The following is a 27,965-nucleotide window of genomic DNA, read 5'->3' on the forward strand; positions in this document are numbered from 1 at the left end:
GGCACTTAGAATAGGTTAACATTTGGTTTACAACACAACAATAAAATTTGCCTTTATTGCAAATAAACAGAGTATTCACACCTTACAATATTGTTTTAGATGCAGGATTATATTCACTCTTAGAGGATCTAATATTAATATAAAAGGCACATGCATTTAATGTTTTCACACCTTTTTTATTTGCCAAGCAGTGTTAATACGTATTTTAAATAACTGCATTTACTTTGTTAAAACATGAAACTATTTATGTACATTTGTTTGCAATCTGAGAACACACACCATCAAGTAATCGTTTGTACAGTAATAACATGTATCCAAAAAAAAAAAAAAAAAAAATCACAGCCCAGAATTTTTAACATCCACTCCCCCATTTGCTTTGATTTAAAAGCTGCACTAATAGGAGAGAAGCCTCAACATTATAGTAGTTGAAACAGGAAACAAACACCGCTCTCTTCTAATAATTGTCTTTAGCTGCTTTGATTGGTTGCAGTTAATATTAATAGTATAACCTTTAAAAATTGTGGGGAAAGGTAATACTTTATCTTCACTCCTCATATTAAGGCTCCAAAGCAAGCTTAATGAGAAACCATTATAAAATCATACTGCTAAATAGTATCTTAACTCACAATTCAGCCTATATAATTATATCAGTATTGCAACTGACAATTACTACTGATATATCAAACTTACCTTTCTTACACAGTGCTGCTCAGGATGCGTGTCACGATTACAGCATTAACTATTATTTGGGCTTACGTAGTGAGACAGATTAGAGTTCTACCCTTACCACATGAATACAGAGCTCAAATTTTGCTTACAAACAGAAATAAGATGGTCTCAAAACCATGACATAAACCCCAGACGTATCTGGCAGCCTCTGCTCAGGATTCATCCTGGACTGACACGACATTAGGGTCACAGGTTAGGCTTTAGGGACTGGCCAAGCTTTTTAAGAGGGCAAGACCAGGACGTAGGCACATTTCAGCATACCTGGCTCTGAACAATGCCTTCTATCTTCACTAGTACAACATGACATTAAACTCATCCAACTAGTAATGAACAAAAATAATTAGTAAGTACATTTATAAATGACATTTTAAAGACAATTAACATATAAAACATTATCATTTTTATGAAAATAGACCAATTTCAGCACAAGCTTGCCTTTTTGGGGGAGGAGGACACGTACATTTTTTATTTTTTAAAAGGCAAGTGTTCTCCTGGACAGCTGCCAATAATCTTGTGTAAAATGTCCTTAAAGCAAGACAAACTCCTCTGTACTAAATCTTTTTAATCTTTTCTTTTCATCTTCAGAGAAAAGGTCATTTTCTTCATGGAGTGGACTGGAAGCAAAGTCATAGTCTCTAGAATGACCCTTTACAAAAGTAAACAAGGGATATTTCTCCTTAGATGAAGATTTCAGCATCTACAATGTAAAACACATACCAGATAAAACGTTAATTGGAAATGAAGAAATACAGTTAGTAGTGATATTTATCTGATGATGACTGCAAAGTAAAAAATGCATTTTTTGTTTTTAATATTAAACCAAAAGCATTGCACATTCTAAACATCCCCTCCTCCCGTTAAACAAACATTTACTTCCGTTTCTTCTTCAGATAGCTGCTAATTTTATGCCTAACCCTGCATCTTGTTCCATACAGATCACCTCTACATGCTGTTTATTTCAGTGCAGCTGGAGCTCTTGTAGGAAGATAAAAAACTCCACAAAATAGTTAATGGCCATAACGCTCTCCTCAAGCACACGTATGAATTCTGCAGCAGCTAAGCATCTCGGGGAGATATTTTTATTGTAGAATCGGCATGTACAATAGTCAATGTTTTTATTAAAAGTTTAAACACATACACCTATGTAAATAAGCCAACCGAGAGCACATGGCTAAAACCAGACTGACAACAGTAACAGGCTGTGGTAACTAGGGTGCCAAAAATCTACATGTATAGAAAACCGAGCATGTAGAAAGCAGGCGGTGGGGAATGATAAATGCTAAAACAGATCAGCAAAATACCTTTAATAGCAGATAAAGATCCTCCAAATACTGAAAGGCATTTCAGCCTTTCAGGCTGTTTTGGACACTTAATTGTTCACTGATTTTTTTTTTTTTTAAATTTCTTACCTGCTTTGAAAAAAACCAGCACAGTGATGCAGTGACACGCAGAACTACACTACCCTAGAGGTATACACTGTATGGAACTAAAATCACTAAACATAATTTCATGAGAACAATTAATCTAAAACAGTAGAAAAACCTACATAGATCTTTAAACAGTAAGAACTATTTAAAAAAAGACAGTCAGGGGCTGATGGGGGTGTTTAAAAAAAAAAATCACACTCACAGTAAAATCCTTGATTTTTATTGTGGTCTGAAATTTTCCACTTTAGTATTGTCTATTTTAATTGCATTTGGCTATTGTAATGTGAAACCTGGGTAAAGGAGCAAGGAGATATAGGAGAGACACACAGTAATAAGCAAAAGCAAAAGAAGATTAACAAATGAGCATTAGAAATAAAAAAAGTTTGTAAGACATACAAATGCTTTGTTTCTTGAGAAGACTAGATAATTGGATGCAAACCCTTTCATCTCTAGGGGTTGAATACAAGCTGGCTTAGCAGGAACAGAAATTGATAGCCACATGAAGGCTGTTTGCTGGTCTGTGAAGCGGACGGGTGGACTTAGGCCAGCTCCTAATTGGAAGTTTGCAACAGAAAACTCATCCGAATACTGCATCTCAGGGAATGCATGGTGACCAAACAACCATCGCACCTTTATAGATGGTCCCTCCAAATCAGGACAGAAATACACCTGCAGTTCCACTGCCGTCGTCTGTTTTCAACTTTCCCTGAAACGTCCTTCTCTACAGGTACGAGTAACACCTCTCTCTATGTACTAAGGGAGGTGATGAAATACTGAATACAGAACATAAACCGGACAGACAGGCAAATGCCTAAACAAGAGTCGAGTGGAACTTGGTTAAGATTACTGCAATTATTATCAAACTACATCTCACTCAGTGATCACAGATAATTTGAAACTCTAAAGAACCTACAAGTTCTTTAGATACCACTGTGATGATTTCTACAGAGAAGTTTATCAATAAACATCAATATTTTTAGTATTTCAGTGTTAGACTCGGACTGCCGCTGTTGTCACTACAACAATTAATTCCTTATGCTGAACTGCATCCAAGTTCAACACTCAATCAGTCCAGTTCTTCAGAGAACTTTTCATTTCTGCTAAGAACCTGGGCTACAAACAAGCAAATGCAGTTGTAGCCCAAGTGGATTATTTATTTGCTGTCATGGGTTTTGATAGGGAAACAATTCACTGCATTAGCAAAAAGACAAGCCTGGTACCAGTTAAGTAACAATGTGAAGTAGCACAGAGGCTGTGGCCAGGAAAAGGCAGAGCCATCCCAGGTGCTGCGCAGAACAAGAGCTTCTTGCTGACCTCTTGGATCTACCACATAGTGTTGAGAAGCCAGACAGAAACTGCTGTGCCTGCTCGGTATTTATGCTGGAAGTGCAAGACAGAAGTAAGACTACAGCCAGTCGGTAAATCCATCCTTCTCAAGTCTGGAGGCGTTTCCAGGTCTCCTTATTCTATCAGCTATTTAATTCCAGGTATTACTCAACTACTTAACAATAGCTGCCAACTGGCGAGTACAGAAACAAAGGGTAACCTGAATGTGATTTGGATGGAGTTTCACCAATCACTCCATTTGGGCCCTTGATTTCAATGCCCTAATTTCTCTATCACTGAATGTATGGCTCATAAGGTTTATCCTCAAGTAATAAAAGCTAAATCTTTTCTCCGACCTTTTATTGCCCACAAAAGCAGTAAGAACTTGAATTTTTGAGTCTAGCCTACCTAGGGCACACTGGGAATATACTGTGCTTTATAGTTCAAGAGTTATCGCACTCAAATTGCAAACAAAGGGAAAAATAATGGAAGAGCAGGAAAAAACAAAGGATGTGAAGGAAGGACTGAAAGATCATAGAGTGTTTCTCACATTGTATTTGCATCCAAACTTTATTTCCAAACTTACTGTGCCTGAAATATATTTATGTAAAATAATGTCACCAATATTGAAGAACTTCTATCTAAAATACAAGGATAATAGCTCCCAGACTTAGATCAGCTGTGAGTATTTTCACAATGTATGTTCAGGAAAAGAAATGTACTTAATCCCAAACTTGGAAGAAAAGAAAGAAGGGAAAAAGAGAAAGAACTTCCAGTGCAACCGATTTTGTAATTAGATTTTTTTTTTACTATGTTATCACATGCTTTCTTATACATGATAGAACAGGAAAACACGGAAGAATAGAAACTTCACTATTTAAACTCTCCATATATCCGTTGCTTCGGAACTTCTACTTCTTTAAATCTACTTTCTACCTCTCCGTGTAAAAATCAAAGAAGCAACTTCAGCATCAATCAGTATCTACTAAAGATTACATGCAGTATTAAGTTTAAAAATGCTTTTTTGGCTATAATACTAATACCACTTAACAGGACATTCAAAATGCTGTACAAACACTAATTCTTTGTGCTGTTGTGGTAACTACTGTGGTTAGAATATTGATATTGTGACCATCTGCTGCTGCCGCTGCATCCTTTCACAGACTATTTTTTAAAATCACAAACACAGTTATTTGCTACACCACAGCTAATACAACATATTAATAATGTATTTCATACGCTCACATACTGTAATAATTAAGGGAAAAAAGTCAATTACATTTGGACCTAAATGAACCTATACCAGCGTTTTTCAAGTGGAAGGACATGACCAGACAGATTTGCCGAGCGATACCTGCTTTGTAGACTTCAAAGCATTGTTATCAAATCATAAACACACTGCTGTACATTTAAACGCCGTCAGAAAGAGCACTTACGCTAACAAGAAATAATAGACAATTTTGGCTTGATCAAATACTTCCATTTAAGAAGAAATCCCTCCCGAGGGATTGATTGCCTTTTCAAAATTCCTCCTCGGGTAGGGGGCAATCCGGGCGGCTCGGCAGGGCTGGCTGCAGAAACATCCCCATTTCAAGAGTGCCACCTCGTGGGCCCGCCTGTGCCAGCTCGGCCGCCGGCGCCCGCCCCGCCGCGGTTCCATCAGCCTGCTCCGACAGAGACCGTCTCTCGCAAGGCAACTCAGGTTCTCCCCAGGCTTCACGTGTTGGTAAAATCGGATGAAACGAAAAAGATCTAGATTTCTCATGACTATAAAAGCAGCAATAAATACCAAGAAAAGAATGATGTCTATTTAGAAGAGCGAAGCTGATTCTCTCCCCTTATCCATACACAGTACACACACGCCACTCTGGCTGAGTCGTCGATGTGGTAACTTCGACACCTACCTTCGTTATTTCTTCAGAAGCCTTCTCAAAGTCCTGCACAGTTCTACAGTAAAATCCTATTGTGCAGCTCGGATCCATTTTTTTGAATGACATCTTTTTGGGAGAAGGACAGTGGAATGACTGCAAGTTTCAAGATTAAAAAACATGAAATACATGGTTAAGGTTTAGAATGGTATAGACCAATGCATTTACTTTTTTCCACCAACAGCTTTAACATACAATCCCCTGTATCACTTGAATTAAAACCCAGCACGCACTTTTGAAGTAATTTCTTCCACTCCACCCCCCCCACCATTCAAGTAATTCCCCTCTTCTCCACATGTATAAAACCTCCTGCTGTTCACGCTGTGTTCACCAAACTTGCGCACAACACCATGTTAGTTTGAAATCTGTCAAAGGTCTGCCGCTCCGAGCAGTACTTTATGAATATTCCCAAGGCAGAGGAGGTGAATGCTCTTCTGCAAATTGAATTTGTAACAGCTTTTGCACTATCTTACAATTACTGCTTTACTACCACCACCCATTGCCCCTTTCCCTCCCCCAACCTCTATAAAAGACACATAATGGAATAAACCAACCTCATGCATTTTCCTTTAGTAAATGAAATTGGTTAAAAACCCCACAAAACCCACAAAAGCAAAACCATATTACAATAATCCACAAGTCAGAAAAAAACGAACATGCCCTGCTTCATAAATTTTTTTTTCCTAATGTGAAATCTCTTTTCATGACAGATGATGCTCTGACAGTGCTGTGAACTGACACCATCAGCAGCCATGCTATAAGAAAAAACAAACAAATATACAAAACCCTTCCCCACACTCCTCATTCACAGTTTATGAAAGAAAAGATAAGTATATGCTATCTACCCTGATTACGTGTTTGTTTACTACAGGAACTGTAGCTTTGATGAAGCTCATCTAATAACTGAGATTATTTGGTCACCACTGACTGTCTCTCAAAGGCAGTCCTCTTTATTCTGCTTCTAACATGCAGGACTACCCAGTCATCCTACCTCTATTAAATCACTGGCAAACCTGCTACAGCTGCTCAGTAACAAATGCTAACACACCACGTCTGCACCACCCTGCAACGGAGATACCACTGTACTAAAATGCAGATTTTATTTTTCATGAACTTCCCCCAGTGATCAATATTCTCCAGTGAAGAGTCTGTGCTATTTCCTTTCGTATTTACATGTCAGCTGTGCACAGCTCACGGCTCTTCTGTCACAGCGCTGGTCAGCACAGGAGCGGGACAGCTTACTAACACAACACACACCAGGACAGAGCAATGCAGGAGATTTCTTACCAACACCACTGTGTTTCCTCTATAAAGGGTAACTAACAACTGTTACGATCTAATTTGACTATAGCAACAGCAACCCCTGACAGCTAACATCAAGCAGTCTGTATACTAGAAACCCATTTTATCTTTTTTTTTTGCCAGTCAGAGAAGTCAATCTACAGAAGACGACGGCGCTAGTCACCTAATCTGAGTGTATCTGTCAGTGTAATAGTTTTACATACTGAAGTATACTGTTCTTTACTTGTGATTACAAACCTAAGAGAGGTACTTCTATTAAACCTCTGCTAAAAATATAAGCAAAGATGAGAAGTACTATTTCTGCAAGATTGATTTTAGTCACTGTTTCTTCTCCTAATTCTGTTCAAATTTTATATGCAGAAATTGTATTCTGAATATTCATTCCTGAGTCATCAAATACATAAGTCGAACTCCGCCTTACATATCGCATTTCAGCAATGACATTGTAACTACAGTTGTGCTGTACTGTTCAGGGCAGTAGTCTTAATGCTACACAAATCACTGTACAAGAAAGAGAAGTGGGTAGGCTTTTTTTTTTCCCCCACTCCTCCAAACAAATGGATTCTGGAAGCCAATACAGAGTGGATTGATTTCGAACTTATTCTGGACAATTTGTCAATTTTGAAAATACTCCCTACAGATGAATCTAACAAGCAACTATCCACACTAAGAAAGCAATTTCTGTTTACTTTTGACATTTCTGGACAAAGATATAATACTATTAAATGCACTAAGCATTAAATTGCAATATATTTTCCGTCTGCAGAAAAGCATTAGGATGCGATCAAGCCAAGCTGGCAGCTCGTGTACCTTCAAAATACACTTTAAAACCTTATTATTATTTGGAAATTCATATTAATGCCAGTTGGCAGCACAATCTGGAGGATTAGTCATGGGAACAGAAACCAAGAGAGATGTGTATTTTTTGTAGCTTGGCCACTGAGCTATGGTGTGACCTTAAGGAAGTCACTTCAGCTCTGCTTCTTTGTGCTCTTCCCATCTTTTGTCTGGCTTACCCAATTAAACTGTAAAATCTTCAGAGAAGGCACTGTTATTTTACTACAGTTATAAGCATAAAGGGGCAAGGATCTTGGTTATAATCTCTGGCTGCTGCTACAGTACAAATAGGTAGAGCTGGGACTCACCAGCTCTTCTTCCAAATACCTCAACGGGGTAAATCTAAAGGCATCTCTAAAAATAATGAAAGTTTCTGTCTAGGATATTTCCTGATACATTTTGCTGCCATGTTCTTTTTTTTAATTCAGAACCTTCTCATTTTCTAGAGAATCTTATACTTCTGTATTATATGTCATGCTAATTAAAGCATCTTGTTAAGGATAAATACCAAAAAATATGTAGTGTTTGCTTTAAGTCGGCCCTAGGATTTGACGTTAGCCCTGTGTAAGTCCTTTGATATATATAAGTACTTTTCCTAAATACTATTTGATGGTATTTTGATTACGGTATCGTGATCAACTTCAACATATGTTAACAGATCTTTCTTTCCATGATAACAATAGACAGGACCATTGCAGTTTACTCCACTGTTCTCAGTTTAGGTTAACTCTTGGCTGCTATACAAAACAGAAGCCATGAAGATATATAACTTTATTACACACCATTTGACTTACATTCTAAGTGTAAACAGTCAATTGAAGATCACCTACTCAGTTCCTCAGGTGTGAGTTTAAGAGTTGCGTATGACTCACTTCCACTGTTCACAGGACTTTACTGCAAACCTTTAAGAAGTCTACATTAAGTAGCTAGTATCTTAGAGGTGGTGGAGATAAATACATATTCCTCTTCCTTATTTAAATGCAGTATGTTGTTTCTGAAGCTGTGTTTCCACATTTACGAATACTTAACTTCACAGAACACAGTGGCATGAGGAACCACTAGTAATACCCAACTCTGTCCTAGAGCAGTTGATGCTGTCCTAAGCAGTGGATGCACCCAGAGTGTGTTTCTACACTGAATGAAGAGTTCCAAGGAGGAGGCTGGAAGTTCACGTGGAAGTTGGACACAAGATCAAGGAGAGTTTGTATGGATGGCGCCAAGTACTTCTACTGTGAGTACTGTGGCTATTAAACACTTACTTCTGCAACTGATAATGTTTTCCCATGGTACTTGTAAATTGAATTCTTTAATAACCTCCTTTAGCTCTATCTATTTTCAATGCAAGTTATTTGGCCAGAGGTTAAAGAAAAGGGAAAACACTATTGTAAAAAAAACCAAACCAAACCAAAACAACCAGGCATGATTTTTAAGACCTAGGCATAGCCTGAAAAGATGCATTCACTACATCTAGATGCACCCAGAAAGTCGTGGCCTAGAAAGGTGTTGGGGGGGAAGGAACGAACAAACGCAGCACTTACACTTTCAGACCTGTCAGCTTCTTGGAAACTACTATTCCATAAAAATAGCTTGATTAAAAATAAAACTCCTTAAAAGAAACAGTTCAGGAGACTTGAGTAAAATTCATCTAGTCAAACACAAACCTCACTGATAAGCTTCAAAAATTTCCACTTGTACAAAGCTAAAAAAGTGACCTACAAAGTTGTTAGGAGCAAAACTTACATTTAAAATAACCACCTACTCCAGTATAGAAATATTAGAAATTCCTAGATAAAGCAGCAGCAGGTAAACCTACAGGAACTCTGGTTCCAACCTGACAACAGGCTCCTACTATTGAATACTACAGTAATTCTCTCCATGATGTTGACTGCAACTTGAATTTAAAATAAAATAAAATAAAATTGACCAAAAAGACAAACTAACAAAAACAAATCCAAATAATTCAGATTTAAGTACTCCAAATATTGTCTATTTTCTTTGATGGAAAATTACTTAAATGAAGTGATCATCTATTTTTGAGGTTTTCTGATCATGAAGAAGAAGCAGATGAAGATTAATGAAGTAAAAATTAAAACCCCATATTGAGTTTTTAACCTCTGGTCATTTTTGTTGATTATAGGCCTATAAAGAAGGGCAGAACTTTGATAAATAACATGTAACTGTAAACCCATAAAGATGTAGCTAGCTAGAACATCTCTAAATAATTAGTGTTTGATTCATATGGGAAGAAAACAGTGCCAGGTCTATATCCATACTACCTCAAGAGGGAAATCCTTTATGCTGACATCTACAAAAGATTGGCAGTAATGAGGATCCATGTAAATCAAACTGTCATCTACAAGGACAAAATAGAAGACAAGTAATTCAAAAAACACCTTATTATTACACTGCTTACAATCCAATTTCTATGCAGAACAGCTGAAAAAAAAGCCAGCAAGTAACTGCTTGCCAGGCTGATATTCATTGACTGAAGCATAGGTTTTTGCAGGACAGATTAACTTTTGCATAATCAAATATGCTTGTATAAGCAGAATTTTTATAAAGTGATGAGACTGTCATTTAATTTTTGGTGATAAAATTACTTTTACAAACACACAATTATATTCTGGAGTTTGCATATGAAAAATGTATTGTGCTACTTCATCCTGACAGGAAGAATATATTGCTTGTCATTTAAGCATCAACTAACACCACTTAAACAAGTAAAAAGTAAATACGTAAATAAGAACTGCCAGGTAGTAACAGCAAACGCTCCTGAAGTTTGGTGAAACAGATAAATTATGCCTTGTTTATGCAACAATGGAAATTAAATGTACATTTTACAGAATCCAATTACTATATGGAGTAAATGACAAATGACTGGACTTGGGTAGATATGATGAATTAATAAGGTACTCATTTTGCTATTTTAATCATGCTATTTTCCACTGGTTCGATATTAACTTCCTAACTCTTAAAGAAAAATATTGAAGAGACATAATATATTAAAACACCAACCTTGAAATCCAGCAAAGTAATACGACTGCTTGGGTTTGCCACCAATAATACCAACACAATACTCAAGGCTTAAAATTCCCTACAACAAGAACATTAAATAATTAGGACAGTGTTAAACAGAGTAAGTATAAACTGAATTAAAATCTTTGCTCTTTCTTTACTGTTTTTAGGCAAATAGCTTTTTTTTTTTTTTTTTTTTTTAAAGACGGGCTTCATGACTTTCTGGGGCTTGACTCAATTTTTAGAAGCTTACAGTTGACCAAAGTGAAAACATAGCACCAGATATTCCAGAGAAAGTCCTCCCTTTTCATGAGATGCCCATACATTGAGAGAATTGGCAGTATCATTTTCAGGGAGGAGACAAAACATAATGTCATGCAAGTTGAGCACAGGTTGCTTAAGTCAAAAGGTATCAAAGTATTCAGATTTACAGGGTTCATATACATTTACATTCTGTGGCCCTGGGGGCTCTCTTCTTTTTGTGTTCAAATGTAGAAGTCTGTCTAGAGTATGAACTTTTACATCATAGGGAGAAATGCCAGCTGAAACGAGTAATTACAAGATACAGCTCTAAAAACAGCAGCCCAAAATACTGGGAGGAGAGACAGACACACAACAGACAAGCCCCATAAATGTTACTGGAGGGTAAGATTCTGTAAATCTGACTGTGTGGGTAGAGAACCATCAGTATGTAGCAACTCTGAGAAAGAGACATTACAAATACACCTAATGGGATTTAAAGATGGACATGGGGTGAAATACAGGAATCATTTCAGTCTGGAGGTGTAAAGAAAGAAATATACTCCTCCACCCACAGCAAGGCTAGGAGCCACTAAGGGCAGAGAGAGTTGGGATATCAGCCGTGGGCTACAGTCACACCAGTGCTGCCAGCGTATTTATGTTCATTCAGGCTGAAAAGAGTTGGGTTCTGTAATCCACGTTGTCTGCGCTAGCACACAAACCTAGCAGACTTAGCATTACATAATAAAATGTTGATTTTATGGATATACCTTCTAGTGCTGGGGAGAAGGATTCACCTGTATACACACAGTTTTGTCAAGTTAAGAACATTGCAGTAGTTTAACTCCCTGAAATTCCTCTATCACCCACAAGCTCTGGATGCAGTCATAGACAATGGACACCAAAAAACCACGCTTGATCATTTCTCTGTTAAAAGAAGTACCTAGCAAAGGAATGGAAAAAGGCACGGAGGACTTTTCCTCCCTCTCCCTTCAACATATTTCTACTCTTCTTGCTTTCATGAGGTTCTGTTTCTTACCAGGGCTCATTAGGATTTTTGTGAATATTCAGTCTTGGCTTAACACAGTTCTCCATTAGTTATCCCACCAACTCCAGTGGGAGCTGAATTTTGCCAACATCGAGCACTTCAGAAAGCTGAGCCCAACTGTTCTAATGTAATTGAAGCCCAAGACCATTAAATACTCTGAAAACTGAACAGCCTTTAAATGTCCATAAATCACAGTGGTTTTCTTGTGGCACTAGACAAGTGTTGGGTCCAAAAACTTGGACGCTGGCCCAAACTGGGACAGCAATCCAGAAGGCTATGAGTTGAGCTAAAGTGGAATCTCCATTAGCTGGCAGTCATACCTATATCCTCTCCTCTAAGAGATCAACCAGTAAAAGTATAACCATTACATTATCATTGTATAAGTAGGGAAAATTTCTCTCAATAGAATGATTGATATTTCATGTACTAATAAGACCAAAGCTTCTCAAGATAACATTTTCTCTGCTTAGACAACGATAAGGTAATGTAACATAACAAAAGCTGTTGTACTCCTCACCTGGGATGCTAACAAAGTCAACTTCAGCATGGTTTATACGGGTTAAGAGAAAGTGCTGCTTATTTAAAATATGAATGAGAAGGCTTTTTTAGAAAATGCTCCTCGATGGCTGAGCATTACAGAACATTTAGGCAGATCAGAGGCAAAGGCTGAAATAGCTAAGGAGGACACATCCTCTGCCAGTGAAACAGAAAGGGAGCAAAGCTACTTAGAGTAATGAATAACTGTTTAATCTATGGGAATTTTCTTGTAAAAGAGAATTATAAAAAATTTATCAATTTTCATCCATAAATATAAAATCCTTTGTAAAAATTACCTCTTGTACTACATTCTAAAATCTGCATTTTTAACTTAAATCCAGACCCCAAGAAATGTAGTCGTTTCTTGTGAACAGTCAAGGCAGAGATTGGAGTGACTAATATATGCAATTGAACGCACTCTTATCACAGTCTCTTTATTATAACAGACTGCAAAAGGCAGTACCAGGCTTGGTAAATGAGCAGCAGAAATCACCCTGGTAAAGCCAGTTGTACAAGGCAAGCTTAGATAACGTGACTGTGCTATGAAACCCAGTGCCACGCAAACATATTTTACTCTGGCAAAAGAGTGTTTTTGAGAGCTAAATTGAGAAAGCCTCTGCAGGGTAAAACCAGCCATAGATATCCGTCAATAATAAAAGCCAGTATTAAAGAACTGGAGTCACTTTTCTTTCGCTGAGAAAGCCTTATGAAAGTTGCAGAAGCAACTGTTTGTTGGCTTACAAACGAAGGCACCGTCTGTTTTCCTGGACACGAGTGATTCAAAGGCTTTTTTGCAGTTAACATTGAAAGTAAAGTAAGATTGCTGTAGATCATGCCTGCGACCACAGGCTTATCTTAGCTGTGTCAGAATTAATCAGAAAAGAACTAAAACCTTCCAAAACCAACTGCCTGAAAATACAAGGAAAAGAATCAGGAAAGAAAAACAATTTATTAGTTCATCACTTAAATAAAAGGCTTCATCACTCCATCTCCCCACGCCATTAAAAACCAAACATGTTTCTTAAAATTTTACAAAGACAGAGTCAGAAAAAACCTGATGTCACAGACTTTCAGATTTTGTACATGCTACTAAATTGTGGTATTCTAAAAATTAAAACAAGAATTTAAAGACAGATAAACAGCAGCATGGAAAACAATAAAGCAGCAAGGCTAAGAGAACAATCTCTTCCCTAAGAGAAGTATTCTTGTGCTCAAGAGGTAGGATTGCAGTACATCTTCGGGTGTTAGCACCATAAGCAGAACCTCGGCTGAAAAAAAGAGGACAGCATAGACTTTCCTCCCCTCTGCTTTCTCCTTGAACTTTAGTTTTTTCCAGTTCGTTTTTATTTGTAGTAACTGCTTGCTACTCCTGCATCACTGTCCTTAGAAACATTCATCCTAATGTCCAGATAGTGAGAAAACACTTTAAGTAGTGACTAAAGATATGAAAAAATTCTCTCTTAAGGGGAAGAAAAAGACAAAAGAAAACGGGAAGAACAGACAAGCAACAACCTTAAACCATTTGACATTTAAGAAAATAAGAAACAGAATAATGAATTTGGTGTATTTATATTTTAAAATGCTGACTGATACTTAATATAGCACAACTCTAATAGCATATGTAACTAAATTACCATTTGTAATTTGAGCCACTGCATTAATGTCTTTTCAGGTAGCTACTTCAGGAGTAGGATAGTTATCACTGCTTTACCAAGGGACATCATGTGCTCTGCAATTACGTCTGATCTTGTAATAGGGAAATTTAAAATCTGTAAAGTCAAACTTTACAACCTTCAACTGTAAAATCACCACCACACATTTAATGGGTAGAAGATTACCGTCATGAAGTCGCTTTTCATATCATCTAGTGCTACTATTTGAAAAATGATTGAACTCTCATTTCATACCTTTACAAACTCTAAGTAGTCCATGTTTGTTCTCTCTCCACCGAGTCTCACAGGAACTAATATAATTACAGCTTTTGTGTCTGCTTTTCCAGAATCCATAAAAGAACACTGTCTGTCAATAACATCTGAACTGTAGACTGAAAGGAGACACACGGAAATAGTCATACTTAAAATGTATCCGCTAGCTTTTACAAAGACACAGCTACCAAATGCCATCACTTAGTTTGACAAACTGAAACTGCAGTCCTTCAAAATATTACTGTCCTCCTGAAACATAACTCATGAGTGACTCTGATGAAACACAGTGTTATACCTCATTTTCAGCAATATTTTGTAGAATGGTAATCTGCTGCTGCTGAGATAAGATACATTGCCAGGAAAATGCAGAAGGGGTAGGTTAGGAGAAAGCCGATAAATATTTATTCACTTGATACAAATTTCTTCTAAAAAGAGTAGTTTAAAACTTGAAAGCCTACAACTAACAGAAACATCTACATATTGAAGGAAAAAAAGACAATAATTGATTTTAATAAATACTCAAGTTCGCTGTCTAAAGTTAACACAACAGTCACTGAAAATGAGTGAAAAAACTTAATGTAGTATTATTGCTTATTTCCTCCAAACTAAGAGATGCGGAAAATCATCACCAGAACAAAGAAGTGAAAAATTAATAGAATTTTAAAAGTTTTCACTGTCATTGTAAGCCAGGTGAAACTGGTTTGTAGTGTATGATTAAACAGTGTCTCTTTAAAACCAGTCTGATTGATCACCCAGGGATGTCGGTCTCGTCTGTCCTATCCCAAGATCAGTTATGACATAACTAAAATTTCTGGCAGCTAAACATGGCTACTGAAGTAATACATTATGCTTAGATTTGAAAGACTATAGTCATTAGTGTAAAGTTTCACCGCACATTTAGTTTATCTTGTCATCATTTTCTGCTCCTGAACATCCAGAGCTCTAAGCTCCTCTGCCCATTATTGGTTATTTAAAATGCCACGTTGGAGCAGAAGAAAGGTTACCACTCACTCAGGTTCACTATCCTGCTCACATCTTTGAACTCCAAGCGAAAATGACTTCTTACTATTCTAAGAGACTGGTGCAGTGGTTTTTTTCCACTAGAAAAATGGGTAAGAGAATCCTGTGATGCAAAAGACAAATAAAATGTAACTAACAAATCTAACTGAACTGAAGTATTTTTTAGTTGTTTGGTTGTTTTTTGGGGGGTTATTTTTAATAAAATATGGAAGTTCTTACTAGCTTATTGCTAAAACAACATTGAAGCGAGTACAAAACATATTATTAATTGATTTAAATCCAAAATAATAAGTTACAGCAGGCAGATTGTAAGGAAAAGGTATCTTGCTGGATTTGGAATTCCACTACCTTCCCCTATAAGATACCAAACAAGCAATGTATGAAGCTTTCCAGTTGTGATGTCCGATTCTCAAAGAGAACAAACATCTGCATATATCAAGAACCCCTTTGTCTACGTAATCTCAATTTTGTGGATCCATTTTGAGTTTATTTTTCTCCTTTAGAGCTCTATTGTTAAGTGCTTACTGAAAGGTATAAAAAGCATCTCAAGTGTTTGCAAAAATCTACATAATCACAACATTTACCTGTACAATCCTGAGCAACATAGACTGTTACTCCTTGTAGCTCAGGGTCTCTTGCTTCTTCAACAGCTTTTCTAAGTACAAACACAAAACTATTTAACTCATCTCTGATTTTAAAGAAATTAACAGTAAATAAACATAAATTATTTGATTTTTAGAAACAGGTTGGTTTTAATTGTTTGTTGTTGGTTTGGATTTGGTTGTTGGGTTTTTTTTTGGTTGGGGTTTTTTTTGGGGTGGGGGGGATTGTGGTTTTTTTTTTTATTCAAGACACCTTCCATTCCTGATAAATACAGATGGGGGTGGGGTGGGGATGTTGGCTGGTTGTTTTTAAACACAGGATACCAAAATCCAGTGTATATGGCAACATGTTTTTCCCAAGCAAAAGGTGACAATGTCTGGCTATTTAGAAGAAACAATGAAAACCACAAAAAAACAGCCCAAAGAAACACATTAACTTAAAATGACATTCACATTCACTACCTAATTTCTTTCTGTTTATAACAATTTTCTGCCAGTATATTGGGATAATAAAGGCTAAATTTGTTGACAAAAATATTATTTTCAACTCTATACATCTCTTTAGTTGACCTCAGTTCATATAACTAGCCACAAATTAGCACCTCGTGTCTATGGAAATAAAGGCTAGCACATGAAAAGCTGTAAGGTTTCACCAAAACTTTCAAAAAGGTAATTGCAATATTAGGCTATCCTCAAAAGAGTAAGAATAATGGACATAAAAACTAAAAAGAACATGTATGTCAATAGTCTGAAGCATGATCATCAATCAAGGACAACATTTGTAAAGAAATTAAACTTCAAAATAGAAGATTAGCCTTTGACTTCAATACACACTTGCATTAGATGGTCACTATCCCTTTATTTCACAATATATTTTGAGGAATCATTTAATACAGTCATTCTCAAGTTATGAGAGAGCTATACATTGTTAGTACTGCTGTAAGACTTCAAAGGAGTACATCTCCTAGGAAATGAAACCTTTGCAGTGTTGGAAATCACTAGTGAGTTTGTGTTGAATGCAATTCTGGACCAAATCCCCCTGCCTCCCTGCTCCCATTAGGTGAACAGGCTACTGCAGTTTAAAACACACAAAAAGAATTCTGACAATTTCTATCATCAGAAAAAAAATAGAAGAAACACATAAATAATGCTAACCTCTCACATCACTGTATGCATTTGCATGTATGCACACATATACACCTGATTATTTCAGTACAGGTTCATTTAAGATTAATATACTTTTATAAAATATATAATTCTTCTATTCACATATTTATAGATAAACGTATGAACTTTGGCTTCTGCTGCTTAAATTACTTATTAGTGATTCAGTTTACAGGTAAACTGGAATCCACCAAGAACATAAGCATATAAGGCTATAAAAAAAAAACAAAACAAAAAAAAATCAGTAATATTCAAAGAAATGGCATATAAAGGCACATAGTATGGAGAAATTTGACTTTCGACTTTTTTTTTAACCACACTGAATGTCACAGACCCTTTACTTTTACTGTGATATAATTATAATATTAATAGTCCCATACATTTACAGTTTCACAAGAATTTGATGTGTGCAAAGAAATGCTGAAAACATCAATTTTAGCTCTGACATTTCATTACACTATCAGTACATTACAGCCCCCAGGTTACAGTATTAAAAAAAAAAAAAAAAATCTATAATGTTATGCATGTTCCAAGGTTGAAAGAGTGGTTAGTTTTTAGAACATTTCATTAAATGCAGCTCTATTTAAAAGACCAGGTCTGGGAGAGATACTTGGGACTTCTACTGCCCAAAGTACAGGAAAACAGGAATGTCGAGTTTTTTCTGAAATAAGCTTGAACAAAGGCTCAGAGTTCAGTTGCTGCACCTACTGCTATCTCCCTTCCTGCCTCTGAAAAACCTCTAGAATTGCTACTAACACGGACATTTTACAAAGCCAATAATGAACAGTTAGATGCTCAATTAAGCTGAAGTAATCTCATATTGTTTTGAAATGCTTCTCTTGTAATGTGTAAGGCATGGTAACAACAAAGAATAAAGGTATTTTACCTTAAAATGTGTGCAACAACTGCAGGCCCATACCAATCTCCAGCAAGTTTTCCAGACTTCTTTCCATATTCTATTAGCTGATGTAAGCCAAAAGCTGCCAGTGGAGAGTCGCCAAACCAAGAAATTATTTTTCTATGATAAACTTCATTTTGCATTTCATTGTCATCACAGTTTCTCTTTAATGTTCCCTGATGATGATTTGACAGGATCTTGGGTTCTCTTTCTGCTGTAAGCGATGCTTCAAATGATGCTGTCAGCTTTTTCACTGTATGGGCTGTCCATGATTCAGAATCTGAATTGTCAATGTCCAATGCATCTGGCCAGACCCAGGCTGCAGCAAGAAATTTTAAGATGCATATTAGGCTTAATATTAACTTTTTGGTATAATTAGCAAAGCACATCCCTTTCTCCCCCATGTTCCTCAAACCAATAATATGTACTTTACATACCAAGATGCAAATGTCAGTGTTAAAATGTAAACAAAGAATTCAAGTGGAATATGATTTGTTTTTATTTTCTGCTGAATGATAGGTGAAATGAAATACTACTAACTGTACATTTGTTAGCAGTTTATGCTATCTGAGATAGTAGGTCAGACAGTAGGTCGAAGGTTAGAATTATCTTACATATTAAAAATATAAAAGTTAGCTATTCAGTACCATCTAAAAAGTTTTATCCATGTCAAACAAGAAGTTTCAAAAGCTGTTTTTAATTCTTCTGGTTTGTCAGCTATTAAAAAATAGGCAAACCTGAGGAATTATTCATGTAAAAACAAACACTTCTTCCTGGCAAACTGTCAAAGAAGATCAGCAGAAAAATAGACAAGATTTCTTTATTCACTAAATTTGTGAATTCTTTACCTAGATTACAAGACAAACTTGTCTGAATATTATTCAGCACAGTATCTACAGTCTGCATTTCTAGCTAAAGGTTTCTCTAACAATGCATCCTACACACAGCGTTCCTCTTGGAGCATAATGGTGGTTCAGCATATATAGAGAACAGTAATGCTTCCCTTGTCAGATGACTGAAAGTCTCTCCCACAAGTTCGAACAACTACTTGCAACACAGAGCATGTGAGGAAACCTCCGAAACACAGTGAACATACTGTTAGATCAGAACATATCCTGAAGGTCTACAAAGAACATCCCAGAAGGCAAGCAGAAGGCTGCCACGTGCAAGCAAGGAACAAACCCTACAAACCGTAAGGATGGGGTGCTTTTGCTCCATGAACCAGATTTGGGTAAGCTCCTGGAGGTTCAGAAAGCTGCCATTACAGCAGCGAGAGGAACCTTTTCAAACTAATACTGACAGAGAGCAAGAACTGCAGCCCTCCTCACAATTCTTACTTAAGTATCCATGTAAAAGTCTTTGAGAAATGAAGAGGAAGCACAGACGCAACTATATTTTAATTCTAAAATCTAACTTAGGGCTCCAGTAATGTCACAAGTATTGCTGGTAATGGTCATAATCCATGTCACCCACTCTTATTACAGTGTGACAACCATCCTGTGTCTTACCACAAGTGGCGTCCCTCTGTGAAACCTCATGTCAATTTTTCATCGCAGACCCAGGCAGATGCATGCATAAGCTCAATGTAACAACATCACAGGCCTTGCTATTCCTGTACTGTGAGCTTCAAATTCAAGTCAGTGTCTTAAGCACAGGTATTTCAAAGTAAAACTTACCAGTACCTTAATATTTAAAATAAAAACTCATTTACAACATCATTCAGCAATATCAGGAACAATGTTCCACTGCATGGAGCAGTGGTAGTGTAAGTATGCCAGCTAGTAACTGCAGTCAAGTTTTGCTTTGTAACAGAAACAATACCATTAAACTATAATGAAAACATCTCTGGGAAAAGAGTAAACAGCGATGAAAAACTTCATGTAAACACTTAAATATGTTTCAAAAGCTGCCCAGACCTCATAAAAAGCTTTTCAAAAGATAATTCACCAGCTGTCAGAAGACTAGGTGATGAGAAAAGTAGTCCAGAAAGACCACACATATTCCATTTTTCTATGCATTTGGATTGCCACAGAAACACTAGCACTCTGTAATCACCAAATCACTTTCCAAATTAGGATGCATGGGGGACAGTGCAAGGAATTCTTTGTAACCATGGATTCTAAAGATATAAACCTGGGGCTTTTTTGTTTGGGGTTACTTAAGAATGAGCCGTTATGCATTCCCACTCACAGGTAGTCTTCTGATCAGATTTTTAGGGTTTTTTAAATGTATGTATAACAGAAGTTATATTTAAGGGATTTGTGTTCTCAGCAGAAGTATTTTCATACGTTTTGATATTTGCAGTCAGTTGAAAGGGATAATGAATGTTTTATGACTTAAATATCTACAGCAAAAGGAACATTCAGTAAGCCAATCTGACAGTTCGGTCATGACACTGCCAAGAAAGAAGACTTTGTGATGCAGCTGGTTTGGGACTATGTTCACAGCTTACATCATATTTGCACAGTAAGTACAAAGTATTATCAAAACAGGCTTTCAGAACTATCTTCTACGAAAGTATTCCTGGGATCCAACAAATGGCTGAGTAAACAAGACACTGTATTCTCTCTAACTAACATGCCTGGGTGACTTCAGGCCCATGTCTTGGATCATTTTGACAACAAGCAGTGGTGACAGAGGACATGACTGACTGACTGAAAGGGGCAACGTGATAGATTATGAAAGGGATTGAGAAGAGGGTGAAAAGAAAAGGTGGTTAACGATGAGTCCCCATGTTAACGTTAACGTGGAGTCCCCATCCCTGGAGGTATTTAAAAGACGAGTAGATGAGGCACTTAGGGACATGGTTTAGTGGGCATGGTGGTGTTGGGTTGACGGTTGGACTCGATGATCTTAGAGGTCTTTTCCAACCTCAATGATTCTATGATTCTATGATGAGAACCAAAAATACCTCTACATAGGACATGGCTCAGCTTGGAAGAACGGGGAGGACATGCACGCTTAGCCTTTGAAAGCGGAAAGTGTTCCAAGTCTCCTAAAGCTACTTCTTTGAAACAGCTGTGACAGAGAGTATTTTGAGATAGACAATGGTAAGAAAAAAATGGAAGTTCCTCTGTAAGTACACAGGGGGGAAGGGAGGAAATTAAATAGTGCAAATTTCAACACAAAGAATGATGTATTGAAGATAGATTAGCATCCTTCTATTAACTCAATATATTAAATACCAGAAGAACTGAATAGCGTACAACTTTAAAACTGATAAAAGGACATCACTTTTGCCATAGCCCACAGCTATGGGCTGCAGAACTCATTTCCACACCTTGAGTTCAAGAAATGAGCAAGATTCAAGAGAATTGGACACTTGCATGGATAATAATAATACCCAGGTATGGGATCACAAATTTTTGTGGTATTTTACTTCACAGTTAGCTTCTGTGGAGTTTCCAGTATCTTCCTTTGACACACTTTGGTATTCCCTTTTTCGGAAATGGACGAGTAGGACAGCTAGATCACTGCTCTGATGCAATGTTAACAATTCCAGTATTAATGAGGAGTCCAGAATGAAAACTGGCTTGCACTTCAGATTTGGGCTACATAAAGACTATCACACTCTCTACAGAACACCCATGCTTATCATGCCAAATATAGAGATCTTCTCTCATAACTTACCTCTACCGAGAAAATGAAGCATAAGACCTTGAGCCAGCAGCATTTGACCAGTTCTCAGTGTGCAACCCCAACCACAGTCTGTTGTTAATGCAGACCCCTTTATCTGAGGAAATTCCTCTCTGTAAGTCAGCCATATTCTAGAAATAAAATCTTTACGAAACTCCTCAACATTTCCTGAAATCTCTGTGTTGATTTTATCAAAATTGGACCCATCTGTAGAGAGTTCACCAGATTCTGTAAGGCAAAGCACAAATTTAAGTTATAACTTGGTATGGCACTTCTGTTATTAGAAGGAAAGTAAAAACATGCAACTATTCTATTAGAAAGACAAGGCAAACTTGCAAAAAGTAACAATCGCTTCAAATACAAGAAAGGAAAATTGGAAGGCAAAAACAATAGAAATGTGCCAGCTGGGGGGGGGGGGGGGGGGGGGGGAGAGCAATGCAGCCAACATTACTGTGCCAATGGAATCATTGACTTGCAAGTAACTAACTGCTTAATTCACCTAAATGTAAATGGTCGAAAAGAGAGATTCTTAGAAAACTGCATACTGGAAAATGATAACGAAGGTGTTGGTGTAGTGACTCTTTGTACAGGTATTGTCACTATTTCATTCAGGAGTTTTTAGAAGGAAAATCTCAACTTGACAGGTAAATGAACGAAAGTGCAAATTACAGCACTAATATTTACAGAAAGAACAAGACTTCACTGTAAAATATGAATAAAGCGGGTTAGGATGGGTTGCATTAGTGGTGGTGTTGGACATTTAAATTAGTACTTTCAAAGCTTTTCATATTTACATTTTGAATTTGGTAATTGTTAATGAGGGTCTTTCTAGAAGATTAAAAATATATCCACAGAGCTCCTGCCAAATAAGACTGGAATGAGTTAAGTGCTATGTACATACCATCAGTTTTGAAGTGGTAACATTTTCCCAGCAGAAAGACTGGAGAGTTTCTGCTGAAGTAAGTTTTTGTTTTCAACACCCAACCTAAAACAGACACAAAAAACCCCCCCCAAATTTGTGACTAAAGTATTCCAAAAAGCAATTGGTAATAGCATCTGGTTAAGCCAAAGGTAACCCTTGAAAGGTGAATATAGAGAAAATGTACTGAAATTGGGTTTTGCTTTCATAAATAACAAAATGCTTAATAGTTCTACAAAACACAGACTAGAGTTCTGGTTTAAAAGTAATGATGTTACCCATATATGAATGTTTGAATGTTAATACAATGGTACTACTGCGCAGAAATTGTTAGGATACAGAAATGCTAAAGCTGAGCTTAAGTTGCTTTGTCTCTATTGTGAATTCATTACTGCATAGTTATGATTCTGTGAAGTTTCCAACTCCTATAATAACATACAATCAGCCTCATACGTCCAGTGAAAATGCATGAAGAGTACTGCTTTTCCCATAGGATTAAATATACCTTACCACAAAATTAAATTGCAGATTTCAGACACAAAAAGGGTAGTATAATATACTGTACAAATTCAAAGGGACAGAATTCAGTTTTTAGGTTTTGACAATATCCCCAGACAGTAGCTTTTTCATTTAAGTCTAAATCCTGTGGTGTTTTATATCCTAAGTCCATAGAGTTTCTTGAACTTTTCCTATCACATATAGGGTATAATGACTACTATTCCCCTTCAGCCATATGGTAGCCTTAAAGAAAGTAGAAGAAAGTATCTTTTCATCTTGCCAGACATCTCCAAGGCTCAGTTATGAGAATTAACAAAATTTATCAGAAACCCGGTGGTAAATCTGAGCAACCTCAGTCCTAGAGGGAAAGTAGAAAAATTAAGGTTAAGGACAGATTAGTAAAGGGCACACTTGAAAATTTGTTTGCTTATAAACAAATTACCGATGTTCAACTGTGAAAACTATGTTACTCAAATGTGTGAAGTAGATTCTTCAGTGGAGTTTATTTCACACACCGTCCTATTTTTTCCAGAAAAGTACATATTAAAAAAAAAAAAATCTTTGCACAGATGATTCCATATTATCCCTGTTTAAAAGTCTATGCAAATCTAGTGTCATTTACATGATGTATCTACTGTGTTCAAAATAAGTAATTTAAAAAGAAATTATGCAAATTTATTTGAAAAAGGAAAAGCTAAACAAGTTTCTTTACTGGGGCTGTTTATAGCATCAAAGTAAAAATGGTTTCAAGGGCCATATTGCATTTTTATTATTAATATTAGTTAAGTTTCTGAATCATGATTCCATTCGTGTCAACAAGAAACATTCCATTCATTTCAATGGAGACAGGATTTTACCATAGACTGTTTCACTTACTGTATTTCATGTTGTGCCACGCAGACATAAATTTTGATTTTATCTTTTCTACTTCATCTGTCCCTGTGGCCTCCATATTCAAATTCTAGAGAAAAAGCCATCGCTGTCTTGTAAGACAGTCAATTCTGCTACTGTAAAAACAAAAATATAAACATATCCATGGGCACTGAGAACACAGGGTATAGTATCACCACCAGCCCACTTCAGTACTTAAGACTAACATGACCAGAAACAGTAATAAACTTGCAGAATCCTCCACTACCAGGGCCTGAGAAGCAATCACATGTGCCATGAATAAGTAATAAAAACATTTAATTCCAAATATACACCAATAAAATTACTATACAAAGCCAAATAAAATATAATGTTCTCCAACAGCTCTCTATTGCCCAACAAACTGATCTAGAGCATATAACCTGTGCTGGCATACGAGTACACTCATTCTAATTGGCAGTGAAATAAAGAGCTACGATGCATTTCACTAAATAGAATAGATGCTATTCTTTTCTGCTGAATAGAATACAATCAGCACTTTTTTCCCCCACATCAGGGGTTCTGAGCACCAATGAACAGATCTTGATTTTAAAACCAGCATTAGTTTCAGATTTCTAATCAAGAATTTTCTAAGCCAAAGTTTACAGGCATTGGAGGAATTGAAAGACAAAGTGCAAGATGTTTTGCTGCACGTGTGCAAGGCAGAAAATGTGTAGTACTGAAAATGTGTGTAGTAACAGTGACATAATTTTGTACAGAATTAACTTGCTAGATGGGTAACATAAAAAGATGAGTACAATACTGTCATAAAATCAGTGTTTACATCTCTTCTAATTATCACGGGCGGTGCAAAAAAGGCTCTATTTGATTTGATCGTGTTATCTACAGTAGTCTGCCTGTATCACAAGAATGAGAGTGCTAAAATGGTGGTAAAAACCACTTCAGTGCAGGCTAATTTTGTAAAAACTGCTTATAAATTTTCCAAGGGGGGGGTGGGAGGGAACGCACTTTTACTCCTTCTGAACTGCAAGACAAGATGGACTTCACCTTAAAAGCAACCTAAACTGGTAATAAGACAGAAAGAATATATACTACCTTTATCCCTGTTCCTAAGAAATCTGAGCAAATGGGACAGAACCCCCTTTGTAGTCCACCTGCGCCATTTGTAACAGGAAGTTTGCTATTAATTAATAGAGCTTCCTTCACTGCATGTATTCTGTCAATGGTTCACTTTAAAATAGTTGATACCTAAGGAGGTTTTCTTGATATTTGGTAGCCCAAACCCTTGCATAGAGAGCTGAAAAATTAAGAGCTCCTGCTTCAACAGAAGTTCTTGTATGAAGTTGATCAACAGTGGTTCATCACTGCAACCTTCACCAGATTTTTAGCTAAGTTCTGATAACATCAGATGATGATGTGAACAAAAGTGAACTATCTCATTTTATTAATAAACTTGGACCAGGAGCATACACCATCACTGATGCTATACATAAACTCCTTACTTTAAAAGGAGAATCTAGAACTGTATTTACTTTTCCATGTGTTAGTCTCCATTGAATTGGGATCAAAAGCAGCATGAAGACTAAACGACGTTACTTCTCTCCACTGGGAGCATATTTTAAGTAAAACCTAACCACTGACAGTGTAATTGAAGAGAGTGTGAAGATGTTGGGATGCCAATGTCTTCTGAGCCTGAAGGTACTCACACAGATGCACTGTTTCTGGGATCTGTAGGTAGGGCAAAGAAAACAGCAGTCTACTGCCCGAGCCTTCTCTAGCATGTTTTTCCGCTATTCCATTATATTATTTCATAAAAGTCTGCCAACAACTTTTTGACAGAACAAGAGGCAATGCAAGCTCACAAACATGGGGAAGACTGACTTTTTTTTTGCTAGTGAAAATAACAAATGGCTACAACCCTACTTTGATTAGCCTTGTATTAAGCTGGGGTTTTTAGGGGAAGGAGGAGAAAGACAATTTAAGGTTGGGTTTTAATTTCCTGCCTTTTTTTCCCTATTTTTTCTTTAGGAAAAAAAAGGAAAGACTAACTGTATCACTGACTATAGCTGGCAAAGCTGGTAAGATTAACTTCTTCAGGAGGTTTGTTTGGTCCAGTCTGTCCTCACATGATCAATCAGCGACAGCCATTTAATGCAGAGGCCACTGATTGCTTTAAAAGCCAATACCTATAAAAGCTTCCTCTGGCTAAAATTAGGAATGAAACAAACTCTACTGTTCTGAAAGGGCCTGAAGGAAAAATTATGAAATGAGAAAGAAGCTCATTTTCCTTTAAATGACAATGGTCATAGCAGCACATTTTTCTTTCATCCCGTTACATTTCTTCCCTAGCATTATGCTGAAGATGTGAAAAGGACTTCTAGGAAGAATGCTAACGCAAAACAAGGCACATTTATTCCACCGGAAAAATGTGGGCTCTTCCCATCCATGTAAGAAGGCATCAGTAATAGTTCCACTGAAATTAATGGAAAAGCATCAGGAGAAGGTTGCAGGGAATACAGATTCAAGCCCAATGGGCACAATGCAACACTCGTTATTAAATCTAAAGCTAAAGGTTTTATACTGAAGTTGTCTCATTTAGGAAGTTATCTAGAACGTACATTACCAGGATGATGTTACTTCACAGAGCAGCAGGACACACCTCCGAATGAAAAATGAAGTCCTGTCCTCTAAGAGCCATTATTACCCAGCCTTTGAGGGGGGATGATTGCAGTGAGGTGGCTGTTTGTTAGGGGTTTTTTTTTTTTAATCACTATTAACAACAGAATTTGTTTTCATTAACAACAGAGAAGCAACCTAACCTGCCAATGCAACTGCAGCAAAAGGGATGAACGAAGTCTAAATGTGACTACCTTTATTAATTAATTTAAGAATGAAGATCCCCTTCACTTTCTTCCTACCTGGAAAGAAACTCAACTAGCAGCAATGACAGCAAAATCCACAAAGAAGTCCCTGACAGAGAATAATGCCAAGAGGTAATATTTAAGGAGTTACCCCTTTCTAGCTGTAAACACATATTAAGACAGTTAGAAATGAAACTTTATAAAGGACAGGTGAAGAAAAACAGCTTTTTTTTTTTTAATCCGGCAGCAAAGACCGAACATTTTACCCATCCGCGATTTAAAGCCAAGCAAGAGCTGTTTGCAGAGAAGCCGCCTCTCTACTCGCTGGTTACTACGCTGGCTCTCCACCGCCGGAGGAGGCAGGCCTTTGTGCTCTGCCTGTCTCGGTATCCTCACAAGGACTCCTGCGGGCTTTGTCAGCAGGCGGCCGGCGGCGGGGGGATCCCGAACCGCCTCCCGGCGGGAAGCAACGCACGCGGGAGCGAAAGTGGCCCCAGCTGCCTGGCGGCCCCGGTTATTTCCTAACCCGCCACCGAGCCGTCGGCCGCAGCGCGGTGACCGCAGCCGCCCGCCGGCGGTACGAGGACGGCGGGCGCCCGCCCGCCCAACCCCCCCCCCAGAAGGCGCTTGGGGGAAGCGGGAGAGTCCCGAGTGCGCTCCTGACGCTACAAGACATAGACAAACGGGCTGGCCGGGAGGGCAGCCCCGGGCCCGGGACACCGCCTGCGGATACGCCCGGCAGCGGCTCCCTCTTCGCCGCCACCATTGAGGCGTTTCAAACCGCCCGGCCACTCGCCCGGCGCCGTGGGCCGCGCTCCCGGACAGCGCTGCCCCCGCCCCGCGTCCCTCCGCCGGCCGCGACCGGGGCTAGCCGCTCACCCCTCACGGAGCCGCCGCTGGTGCGGGGCGGCGGGCGGTTAACGCTTCCCCGCTCGCGCCATAGCCGCGGCCCTCCGCGGCAGCCGTAAAGGGGGCGAGAAGCCGCTCGCACGGCGACCCGCTGCGAGCCCGCCGCTCGCAGCCGGAAGGCGCTGAGACCGCGGCTTACCCGTCCGGTGAGCTCCGTGGCGCAGCCGGCCGGGGAGCGGCCTCCCGGGGCTTCAGCCGTGGGGGAACTGCGCGGGACTACAGCTCCCGGCGGGCGCTGCTGCAGGAGCGAGCGAGGCCCGGCGGCGGGTCTGCG

The 27,965-nt window shown here is 38.0% G+C and overlaps 1 protein-coding gene across 4 annotated transcripts; it reads right to left on the reverse strand.

The window, feature by feature from the left end:
• Positions 1-155: 155 nt before the first annotated feature.
• On the reverse strand, positions 156-27,965 carry ATG4C (autophagy related 4C cysteine peptidase). Of its 4 annotated transcripts, XM_076340021.1 has the most exons (12): positions 27,662-27,810; positions 25,454-25,649; positions 23,928-24,058; positions 22,536-22,619; positions 21,629-21,862; positions 17,987-18,317; positions 15,919-15,989; positions 14,297-14,433; positions 10,565-10,643; positions 9,826-9,902; positions 5,387-5,506; positions 156-1,426 (listed from the first exon to the last, which is right to left on the reverse strand). In XM_076340021.1, exons 3-12 carry the CDS (start codon positions 24,001-24,003, stop codon positions 1,256-1,258), a joined length of 1,380 nt encoding a protein of 459 aa, XP_076196136.1. In that variant the 5' UTR covers positions 24,004-24,058; positions 25,454-25,649; positions 27,662-27,810; the 3' UTR covers positions 156-1,255. The 4 variants fall into 4 exon arrangements, with proteins under 4 accessions (XP_076196136.1, XP_076196134.1, XP_076196135.1 ...); XM_076340019.1 differs by lacking the exons at positions 25,454-25,649; positions 27,662-27,810 and adding an exon at positions 27,831-27,961; XM_076340020.1 differs by lacking the exon at positions 25,454-25,649.

This window comes from Aptenodytes patagonicus, chromosome 5, assembly GCF_965638725.1.
Source record: "Aptenodytes patagonicus chromosome 5, bAptPat1.pri.cur, whole genome shotgun sequence".
NCBI classification, from domain to species: Eukaryota; Metazoa; Chordata; class Aves; order Sphenisciformes; family Spheniscidae; genus Aptenodytes; species Aptenodytes patagonicus.